The 12063-nt window shown below is 42.5% G+C and overlaps 1 protein-coding gene across 4 annotated transcripts in view; it reads left to right on the top strand.

The window, feature by feature from the left end:
- The window catches only part of Hpgds (hematopoietic prostaglandin D synthase), a 32597-nt gene extending 20840 nt beyond the window's left edge, over positions 1-11757 (top strand). For 3 of the 4 annotated variants that reach the window (XM_037203786.1, XM_037203785.1, XM_028880758.2), the window contains 2 exons: positions 6418-6516; positions 11085-11757. In XM_037203786.1, the coding sequence (XP_037059681.1) occupies positions 6418-6516; positions 11085-11249 (264 nt within the window). In that variant the 3' untranslated portion in view covers positions 11250-11757. The remainder of the gene's footprint in view (positions 1-6417; positions 6517-11084) is intronic. The other variant, XM_037203787.1, reaches the window with a different exon arrangement.
- The last annotated feature ends 306 nt before the right edge of the window (positions 11758-12063 follow it).

Below are 12063 nucleotides of genomic sequence, written 5' to 3'. Positions count from 1 at the left end.
TCACGAATCCAGCCTGACTGATAGGCCAACAAGCCCACACATCCTCCCATTTCTGCTCCGCAGTGCAGGGGCTGCAGCTGTGTGTTAGAGAGTCCGGTTTCTCTGCGGGCATCAGGGACATGTAGTGGTTTGAATAGGAATTCAGACTCCTCACGGACTCCAGTGTTTGCATACTTGGTCAATGGGGAATGGCACTATTAGGAAGTGTTGCCTTGTTGGAGGAAGTGTGTCACTGTGGGGTGGGCTCTGAGGTCTCATATATGCTCAAGCTATGTCCAGTGTGGCACACAGGCTCCTTTGCTGCCTGTGCATCAATATGTAGGACTCTCAGCTCACTCTCCAGCATTATGTCTGCCTGCATATTGCCATGCTTCTTGCCATGACAATGATAATGACTGTAAGCCAGCCTCTGTTAAATGTTGTCCCTTATAAGAGATGCCATCGCTGGGTAGTGGTGGTGCACACTTTTAATCCCAGCATTTGGGAGGCAGAGCCAGGTGGATCTCTGTGAGTTCGAGGCCAGCCTGATCTACAGAGTAAGATCCATGACAGGCACCAAAACTACACAGAGAAACCCTGTCTCAAAAAAATGAAAAACAACAACAACAAAAAAAAAAAGGGAGATGCCATGGTCATAGTGTCTTTTCACAGCAATAGAAACCCTAAGGAAGACAGAACCCAAGCTCAAGTCCTCATGCTTCAGCAGCAAGCATTTTATCAATCCTCCCAGCCTAGTACCGTTTTGCTTGGACCCATTCAGCCTGAGACTCTGTTTGAAAAAGTTAAGAAATATCTTTGAATTCTTTTAAAATTCCCTCACTATCCTCTCCCCATTTTATTTATGTGTTTGTTTATTTTTGTCACACAGAACCCTGGTGGTTGAGAGGCTGCAATCTTTTCTACCTCCCATTTTTTGCTTTTGTGCTTTCAGAAGGACATCCTCAACCGGAGTTCTACATTTTTACCTTTTACATTTTATATCTTTTACTTCTTGACAATTTCATACAAGTATGCAAGGTATCTTGACCATGTCTGCTGCCTCCCACTCCACTGGACACTGCCTGACACAACTCTAGATTCATTTAATGTAGTGCTTTGTTTTACTCATGAGGGGATTTCATTTTTATTTTATGGATATGATGTCATCTGACCACCCAGTGCTCGTCTGTGAAAAGCTGCTTCACTTCCAGGTTGCTAAAGTCCCTGTCAGGGGTTAGGTCATCCTCTGAAATCCATGGGAGGTTGCAGGACTGTGGTGCCTGTGAAGCTGTACAGGTGCAGATAGTTTATTGATTTTGAATGTTACTTTCCTATTTTGGGTTCTTCCAATGTCTCCGGCTTCCAGTGTCTGCTGTTGTGATAGGAAGGTTGCCCAGAGAAAACTGTGATCTAGAGACAGTGGGAAGAGATACATGGTGGCTTCAGATTTTACTGCTCAGTGTGAATACACTCATCCCATTCTTTTATTCTTAATACATTTTTCACGGTACCCTCTGTCCAGGAAGCTATTTTAGCCACTCTAGCCTCCTGTAGAGAAGGATAGGATCATGCCCATTAGCCCGAAATGAAGGAGAAAGCTCTTGAAACTGTTCCCCACCAGTTCTCGGTTCGACCAGTCTCAGCTTCCTGCCTCCTCATTTCCATGCCGTGGCTTGACTAAACATCAGGGTCAATTTCTGGCTTTCCTGTGCTAGTTCACCCACTCGCCTTTACAGCTTCAAACTCTTTTGCTCTCATCCTCTCTCCTCTTTTCTACATCCATACAGGTTTCATCTTGTAAAGCACGTACACTATTATTGAACTAGGATGGAAATAAGCTTATGTATAAATGTCACATCCATCATCTTTATCCAATTTCTTCATCCCAGCCCTCTAGTTGCTTCCTTTGGGATACTTGCCACAATCTCATCTTAAAAATGCAGTTGTCACATGACTGCTTCAACAGGAAGTGTCACCATGACAATAACGGACTTTAACCAACTGACGCAGTGCCCTCTAATGGCAAAAACTGTTCATAGAATTATTGCCAGGACCCTGCATTATCAGATCCTACCGCCAGGGGCCGCTCTCGTCCCCTTGACGTTATCTTCAGTGGAGAGAAAGGCATTTATTTCCTTGTCATGCTATCGCTATCTTTTGAGATGAAGAAGCAGCCAGAGTAGTTTGGAAGGTGCTCAGAGTCAGACAAGTGTAAGAATGTGACCTGAGACCACCTGGTAAAGCTCCAGAACCCATGCCCTCATCACACAGAGCGTGACTGCTACAGCAGGAGTAAGTCTGTGGTACTGCTACAGGGCTCATTTCCCAGGTGAGAACAGAAAGCCTCAAGTGTGTAAACACCTTGGGTTCAGGTGTTTAGATGCAAAGTACTGCGAAAGGAATGCAAACCGTGGTCACTCTCAAACTGCACAGTCTTAACTCCTGGATGTGATGTCACAGTACCAGCAGCTGCCCTCAACACTGGGTACAAATAAGAATTATAAATTAAAGGGACAGCCCAAGTTTAAAAAGCCACAGCCCAGAACAACCAATGTGACTCTCAGCATTTTACTCAAAACACCTGCATTCTAAATACTATTTACATAGTTAGGATCTTGACTGGAGATATTTGGACATTTTTTTATATAAATAAGGCATATTAGGGATATTAGCAGAAAGGGGAGAGGGGGGAGGGAGGGAGGGAGAGAGAGAGAGAGAGAGAGAGAGAGAGAGAGAGAGAGAGAGAGAGAGAGAGAGAAGAGCACAAAGTATTGAAAAGCTCAGCTTTGATGACATAAAGGTAAAAAGACTTTTTCACATAATATATTATATATTTAGACTCTGGACTTTGGTGATGGTTTGAATCAGATTGCCTTCTTACCACCACCAATTCCCTTTCCACAGTTCGGAACTCTTCGAGTGTGAAGCATTCGGTGACAGTGTATATAGATATGACAAGGTAGAAAGTGTTTACTAAACATCAGCTATTATTAAGATGTTATAGAGTGTGTTAATTTGTTCTTATATTTGTCAAGTGTGACATCTATTTTACGTATCGTTATAAACACACAGACAAATACATCATGCTCCCCAATATAAAAAGAAAGTGTAAAAAGATTTTTGTCCAGTGTGACAGACCTTACTGCTAGGCAATCTGCCACCATCTTGGCTTGGCTTTTTCTATTTTCTGTCTTTGTGTGGCTAAGGATCCATGACTTAGGACACATCCCAGAGGAGAGTGTCTCTGGCCATTGGTGACAAAATACTCCAGCTTTGTAACACAGTGGTCAATGCTCTTACATATCTCAAACCAGGTTCAGAAGACACAGAAACTCAGGTTCAGGCACAAATTATGCAAAAAAAAAAAAATGTTGCTGAGGCACTGATAATAGCTACGGACTACGCCATCAACAAAAAGTTTCTGGTTTTTTTTTTTTTTTTTTTTTTTTTTTTTTTTTTTTTTTTTTTTTTTTTTTGCGTTGTTTGGGCAGCAGGGTCCGTTGCTGCCACCTTGTGGTGAAGTGGTAATCTCAAACTCGAAATAACTGCAGTGAGATGGTAGGTAGTACAAACGTTCTTTTTGGTGAGAGGGGGTCTTGCCATGCAGCCCAGGCTGGCCTTGCAGCCCTCCAGCCAGCCCCTGCCTCCGCAGTGCTGGGATTACAGGTGTGGGCCGCCACACTGTAAATATTGTCATTATATGTGCTCGAAGAAATGCAAGAGATACAACAACTGCTAATATTTCTGTATTTGTGCTAAAAGCCCACTTCCAATTTTAGAGGTTTTTTTTTTTTTTTATTTATTATGTATACAAAGAGCAAATCATACAGATTGTAACCACCATTGTTGCTGGAATTGAATCAGACTCTGAAAAAGTCAGTGCTCTAACCGCGAGCCATCTCCCGCCCCACTTCCAATTTTAAAGGATTAAATGAAACAATGTGTCTCTGAACATTCGTCACTAGGACTGCCCTTGAACTTATTACGAGTATTTAGCATTTGGCTACCCAATGTGTCTACATTTGTTTCCTTGCCTGAAAAGCAGTGTGGAGGGGGGAGATACACAGAACAGAGGTAATCCTTACATTCCGATTTCAACACCAAATGGCATGGATAGTGAGAAACCACCTTTAACATCCTTCTCAAGCACAAAACCTAGCTCACAACCGTCCTGAAGGAAGACCAGAAATTTCTAATTCCTTCAAGTCCAAGAGTGGCCACCTAGAATGAACAGGAAACTTATGGGGCTACACACACACACACACACACACACACACACACACACACACACACACCTAAAAACAAAGGATGCAACTGTTAAATTTCTTCTTTCTGTTATTTGAAAATGAACCTTAAGTGATTACGCTACATGTAGTAATTTAAATTTTATTAGTTGGAAATAATCCAACAAATTATAAAGAAAATCTGAGCTAAAGGAGTGATCACTGATTTGGGTATTATAAATTTTTATTTGAACCCAACAGTGTGGATGTGACCATTAGAAAGTACAGATGGCCTTCGCAAAGCTTTCTGGCAGCCAGATCCTGCCCATGAAGCTCCCTCCTGTATGTACTTGTCTAGAAGATCAAAAGATCAAAGCCTTGACTAATTAATGTTCATTTCGGACACAAACTAACCCGGAAAGTGTTATTTCTAGAGCCGCTCTTTGTTGTTGTTAATGTTCATTTTATGACCGAGCCTTGCTACGTTGCCCAGAACTTACAGTCCTCAGCCTCCCAGGAAAATGAGTTCACAGGCGGTACCACCAGGTCCAGAAAGCACACACACTTCTCAGCAAGAAAGAGGCTATGAATAAATTACTTGGTCTTCAGACTCAATAAAACAAATATGTAATAAAGGGGGCATCTGTTTTACAGGTGCCAAGCATTCTCTTCATTCTCAGGATAGTATTTGTGTATAGCACTTCATTTATCAAAAGGACGGGGTTGGCGTGTCCTGTATATGATGTGCATGGCACACAATGCTCATGCTAAGGCGCCATGGGTGTTGTGACTCATCGTGGCCTATTATACCCACTAGGTGTGATAATGAGGGGAGAAACACAAAGTGAGTGTCCTGCTCATAGAATGCAGCACACCTACTTTCCTTCAGTTAAGATACATAGCTGTAAGGGCTGCAGGGTGTTTACCCACCAACCCCACAGCTCCCCAGAGTTTGCTTGAGTGTGAGCAGCAGGAAATTTTAGATAGAAGGATTTAGATTGTGGAGATAAACAGAAAATAAAGGATAGCCTCAAGTGGACCTGGAACCTTTTCCAATGGGCCCTGACTGTCTCTGGCCCTGGGTATTTATAGAGACGCCAAAGGGTGGAGCAAAAGACCTCCTCCCCCAGCACAGCCAAGTGCAGACCATCTCAGACACCTAGCACTCAGGCCCGTGGCCCTAATCATCCTCTATGCGGACCTGCTGGTAAAGCCACGAGGAACCCGAAAATGGGCTCCCACAAAGGACCCTGTGTTAAAAGTGGACTTCAGGAATTTCAAAATGCAATTATCTTTCATTACAATAAACTAAGATGAAAACTCACGGGGCTTTCTCATAAAACCAAAATCTGATTTACCATGACTTGCCTATGTACCTCTTGGAGTATTTACTAAAGGCTGCCACATCAACACCCCACAGAGACACTTGCTCATCATGCTTTATGGTGGCACTGTTCACAGTAGACAAATGATAGAAACTACCTGTCTAAAATATTGGAATGAATGCAGAAGATGTGGTGTGTGTGTGTGTGTATGTGTGTACACATAAATATATGTATATAAAATGTTTGTATGAAAATTTCCTGTGAAACATAATATCACAGGCAATGAAAATACATAAAGAGCCGGGCAGTGGTGTGCACGCCTTTAATCCCAGCACTCGGGAGGAAGAGCCAGGTGGATCTCTGAGTTTGAGGCCAGCTTGGGCTACCAAGTGAGTCCCAGGAAAGGCGCAAAGCTACACAGAGAAACCCTGTCTCGAAAAAACAAAAAAAAAAAAAACAAAAAAAAAAAAAAAAAAAAAAAAAAAAAGAAAGAAAGAAAGAAAATACATAATGAAACTGGTGGCAAAAATATTTTAAAACGAGTAATAGGATTGGTGAGATGGCTCAGATTGCTGCTATGCCGGAGGACCTGGCTTTGATCCTTGGGACTCACATGGTAGAAAGAGGGAACTGACTCCTGAAAGTTGTCTTCTGGTTTCCACACAGGCTCTGTGGCACATGTATGCACACAACCACACACACACACACACACACACACAAAGTGTAATTTTAAAACTTGAGTAATAAATGACTGAGTCAGGCCTGGGTCTCTATCAGATCATAACTACGAAGAAACAAATGCATGGACAGCTATTTTCATTGCTTCTACCTTGCTGCTCCAATTATACTTGTTTTTCTCACCATTCACAAAGATGTCTGCTCTCTCCTAGGAGCGGACGTTCAAGGAGTTGCTCACATGTCATGCACCTCCTCTTCTGAAAGATTTGGACACATACTTAGGGGACAAGGAGTGGTTTATTGGTAATTATGTGAGTACGTTTTTATCATTAAAAATATCAGCAATTATATTTAGATAAGATGATAAACTAAAAACTTACTGAGCAAAACGTTATTCTAACCAGGCATTGCCGGGGGCCCAGTCTCAGCTCGGGGTCAGGTCCTGAGATGGGAAAGGGTTGTCGGTGCAAGGAAAACTTCTGACCAAGTGGATTGCACTCAAGTGGCCCAGAACAGAGTTTTTCTTACCAGGGTTACCTAGACAGCTTTATTATTGGCTTCTATATTTTACATTAAGAAATACATCACAAACTAAGGAATACGTTGTGATCATTATGAAAGTCCTCGTTGTTCCCCTTTATGCTTCCCCAAATACGCTTTCCCATCCCCTGCATAGCCTTATTCTAGACACAGAGTTCAGCATTTTTGCAGGCTGAACTAATATTGAGCCAGACACATCCTGCTCTCACAGCACTTACGTCAGCTGGCAGCTACTGAGGTTACAAAGTTAAAAAGTAATAGACATGGGCACAATGCTTTAAGGACAATAACATTTAATCCCAAACAATTCTTTCATGTCTGCAAGATATGCTTTTATTACAACTACCTTTTCTACAAGAGGGTCCCATGTCTCAATCTCTCTGTGAAAGGCAGACCTTGATAAAACACTCGTTTCCCATCTCACTTCACCATACTTCTTCCACCAATATTAGCTCCTTTGGATAAAAAAGATGGATCTATCCATCTCACATTTTGCATTTTATTCTCTTGGAGCATACCAGATCCTACCAAAGATTCTATGCTTGTTGTCCAGAGAACTTACTCTCAACAGTTGGCACCATATGTGTATTCCTAAGGCTTTTTCCCTATCTCTGTATGCATGCCCTGCTCTCCTTTCCAGAACTGTGAAACATGGTTAATGTTCCAAGTGTTGTTTTCTCATATGTACCTAACTGTTTCTGTTGAGTCAGAAAAGTTCCCAGGATTGGAAGTTGTAGTTAGTAACTCCAGATAAGAAATTTCAGAAGCATTAGCCCCCTGTTAAATTCTTAAGGGAAATATTTGAGAAAGAGCAGAATTTCCAGGGAAAATTACTGCTATTGCATGTGTGACTGACAAAGTAAAACTAAAAACAGCTCAAAGAATCACCAATATAACGAGAGAGAGAGAGAGAAAAACCTGCAACCTGCACAAAAATCACAAATTCCTATGCTGTCCCGCTGTCCTGTGGACTACTGGTCCTTGCCAAGTGAGAGTCCATTTCCACAGGTGCCTTGCCCAGGGGAAACCCACTATTCAGGTAGTCATATGCTGCTCCGAGACTAGGCTGCACAGCTCCTGACAAGGGATGATAGTGCATACCTGGCATCCCAGCACATGGGAGGCTACATAGCAAGTTTAAGGCTAGCCTGGGCTACATAAGCCCTTGTCTCAAAAAGGAAAGAAGAAAGAATGGGGTGGCAGATAACTACCGTAGAGAGAGAAAAAAAAATATTAAACTTCTCTAAACTAATTTTGTATACAGATCTGATCTGGAGTCATGAAGTACTTTATATAGTTATATTCAATAATTTTTAAAAGTTACCCTAAGAATCAAAAGGGAATAAATCTATATCGCATGCATCAGAGTACATAAACGCTACTTATTTCATTATTTTATGCACGTGTGTGCACATGTGCACATTTGTGTGGGGATCTGGTGTGTATGATGTAGGGGCCAGAGGTTGACTTCAGACATTGTTGCTCAGACACTGTCCACCTTGTTGTCTGAGACAGGATCCCTTACTGGCCTGGAGCTCACCAGTCAGGAGAGGCCAGCTGGCCTGTGAGCCTCAGGGCTGTTCTTGTTTTGGCCTCCCCAGTGCTGGGATCACAAGCCTTCGACATCACACCCAGCTTTTGTACATGGATTCCAAGACTCCAACTCGGTTCCTCACAGCGCTGGCACAGCAAATGCTTTACCAACTGAACTATCTCCCCAGCCCCTGAGTGAGAAGTACCTTTAACGCAAGGCACTGTAGTCTGACTCATGCTAGGAATCTCAGAAAGCAAGCCCACACACTGTTTTCAGTAGAACTATGTGGCTGCACTCCTGCTGAGCTCCTGGCCTGGCTCCAACAGTGACAGAGCTATTAGCGGTTCTGGGCACCGTTGGTATCGTCTTAATGATATTATGATTTGTACACTGGAGTGCAGTAATCGGAAATCACACTGATGTTACTAAGAAGCAGGATCTTTGGTGTAGGAGAGAAGGAGACAAAGATAATCCAGTCATCATGAGTATTCCTCATACCCAGATTCTGGTCTCCTAAATACTGAAAGGAACTGGGGATTTGTGGAAAAGAAATATTTAATATTTATTTGAGAAAAGAAATATTTAATGCGTACTTTTTCCTACTAGAAGCAAACGAATTACCATTTGTAATTGTTTGTATCAAAAGGATTCGGAAGGCAGCCTGAGAATGACTAGAGATGGAGGAATGCAGGTTTAAATATTCATTAACAGCAGCAAATTCAAACAAGTCAAAACAAACAGAGGAACTTATGATAACCTCTGCCATATCCAAACATATGACACAACCCCCAACCAAGCTCCTTGCTTGCTGTAGAAACAGAACCCATCATGAAAACTCCCAAGAACAGACACCAATGTAAGAGGCTTGTTTCCCACCTTTCCTATGAAGGCAGTACACGTTTCTCATCAGAAAAGAACCCTAGTCATAAATAAAGAGAGGATTAGACTCGACACCATCACTTTCCAACCCCGAAGAAGCAATGGGCCTAGCCAGTGGCCACCAGAAGCCACCCATATCACAGAGAGATGATGGCCAGATGTTACAGGTGGGCTTTCAGAGCAGGAACATACTCCACCCAAAGCAAATCAACCTGACCTCAGAGCTGGGGTGGGTGGGGTTTTCCAGCCTTTTGGGCTACTGTGTATGAAAGATAAGAAAAAGGGTGCTGTCTGCAGCTTGGGTGGCTCTGAGTAGTCTACCTTGTCTCTACATCTCCTCAGCCTCCATCACACTGCACAGCCCCTCACGTCCTCCCACTTGCCTTTTCTAGATTCTCCCTTCCCTATTTTCTGGGTATTTCTAGGAACTGATTTGTTTTTATTCCTATTAAAATCCCCTTGCCAACCACCTCCACCCCATTCTCTGTTCTTCACTGTGCTCTGAACTAGACACATCACACTCCCAGGTAAGTAATGGCTGCTAAGCTTGGCTTGTCTGCACGCTTGGCTTAAATATACATCACCTCTTAGAGGGGCCCTGCCCGTGTTAGTCACTCCGCTTCTCCTTCATCGCCTCTCACTGTGTGTCTGAGTGCTTTCTTCTAAAACAAAATCCCAGACTAGGGATGAGGTTTAGCAGTGTTTGAAGGCTCTGAATTTGACCCACAGCACTATAAACAAACAAACAAACAAACAAATCTGCATTAGAGGACAGCATTGCATCCCAGCTTGTTCTCTGCCATCCCCAACACCTAGATGTGGGTATGACACACAATAGGTACTTAAATAATTCTTAGCTGAACTGTAAATCCTCTGAGCAGCAATTTCTCTTAGATGACTGCAAACTTGTGAAACACCATCAACCAGCTCTAGTAAATTATGGACACACAAGCAACTTTAGTCCACATTTAAATTCCACTTTGTAGCTGGGCCTGGGGGAAACATGCTACAATACCAGGCAGCCTGGTCTCCAGAGGGAGTTCGGTAAAACATGCTACAGTGTCAGACTGTCTCCCAAGAACAAAAGCTAAAAAGTGAACAAAGCAAATTTCACTCTGCTAATGTGATTCTGGAACCCATGTACCGCTCCACAGACAAAGCTCAACAATGGAGAACCCTCAGCTGACCGAGGCCTAAGGAAGGCTGTACCCTTCACCTTTGCCAACTTCAGTATTCCATTAAGGGCCAGATAGCCATGCAGTTACTTGTCTTGATGTGATGCAAAGATAATGGATCTTACCCAAATCTTTTCCTTGCAATTATAGACCCTGAAGGGATAACTGTACACTATTTATTCCCTTATACCTTAAAACACAAAGAAACAAGGTAGACAACAGAATGGAACAACCACAGATCCCCAAACAGGATTATTTGCAGGACTGGTATGGAATTGTCAGTGGTGACATACAAAAAAAAGAAAAGAAAAGAAAAAGAAAAAGAGCACACTCTTCTCTATTACAAGAGTTAAAGTATGTACACTGGGCACGTACACACCTGGACTGAGCCTGCTTTGTCTTTGTAGGGATTTTGGGAGCAGGTGGAAATCTATGAGTTAGATCAGGTGAAAATGTATTGTCAGACTGGTGGAGATGGGACATGGCTTCCGAACGGTGTAGCACTGGACTGCATGCCGTGAGCCGCCTGTCTCAGGCACCTATACCTCGTCACAGACAGTACCACTCAGTGTCCCCCGGGCACTGCATTGCTTGTCACTTTCTAATTTTATCATACACAGTCAGCTTTCGTACTAACAAAGAGTTGTTTTGAAACTGGAAGGAAATGTTTCTTGAGGATATGAAGTTCACTTTTGGAGTGCTGATAGCTTTTTTTATATTCAATAGCAAGTCTTTGTTTTCTTTTAAGCAGGTCACCTGGGCAGACTTCTACTGGGATATCTGCAGCACCACACTTTTGGTCTTAAAACCTGACTTGTTGGACATCCACCCTAGGCTGGCGTCATTGCGGAAGAAAGTCCAAGCTCTCCCTGCCATTGCTGCCTGGGTGCAGAAGAGGCCACAGACCAAACTCTGATGCAGGCACAGCACCAGATGAGGGCGACATCCGCCTGCCAGATGATCCATACCCTTCTTAACTACCACGAAACTCTGTTGTATTCTGCTTGCTATGATTCTTTTTGTTGTTTCTGTAGGCATTTAGTTTACAGCATTTTCTTTTTTCAGGACTTTACATTTTTTATAATTGAAACAGTTCACAATACATAATGCTTTGCATTGACTATCAACATGCATGGATGCTTTAGTTAAAATACTAGTTTCCTGGCTAATGTGTCAATTACCACAGCATTTTAACTAAGAAATCATGTGAAATACAGATTTTGCAAGTAGATCTTCAATCAACAAATCGCTACACTAAAAAACAATGCCTATGATACTCAGTGGCTAACCATGTCACTGACCACCATTGTACATGTTATTCAGGTATACACCAAAGTGTTTGTTTCCCAAAAATACACATTTGTCCGGCATATCATAAATGAGTACTAAAAAGAGGGAACTCATAAAGATCAAAGTACAACCAAGGAAAGTGATGTTGGAGCTTAATTCAAACAGAAACAGAGTTACAGAAAAGCTGACTGTGAATTCAGCACTGTCACAATTTACCAGGCTGTAGACAAAGGGCTTCATCAGCTCACTGACAAAGAAAGTTAGGTGCCCAGAGACAAGGGACAGTGGGTTACAATAGACCTTCGCAGCAAAAACCAGAAATCAGTGGAATGAGAAGGCAATCCACAAACTGGGAGAAAGTGTGTGCACAACATTCACCTGGTAAATAACTGTTATGGAAAATATATAAAGAAATGCAAAAAGTTAATAGTAAGGGAATA

This window comes from Peromyscus leucopus, chromosome 3, assembly GCF_004664715.2.
Source record: "Peromyscus leucopus breed LL Stock chromosome 3, UCI_PerLeu_2.1, whole genome shotgun sequence".
NCBI lineage: Eukaryota > Metazoa > Chordata > Mammalia > Rodentia > Cricetidae > Peromyscus > Peromyscus leucopus.
This window is presented reverse-complemented; position numbering and strand designations above follow the sequence as displayed.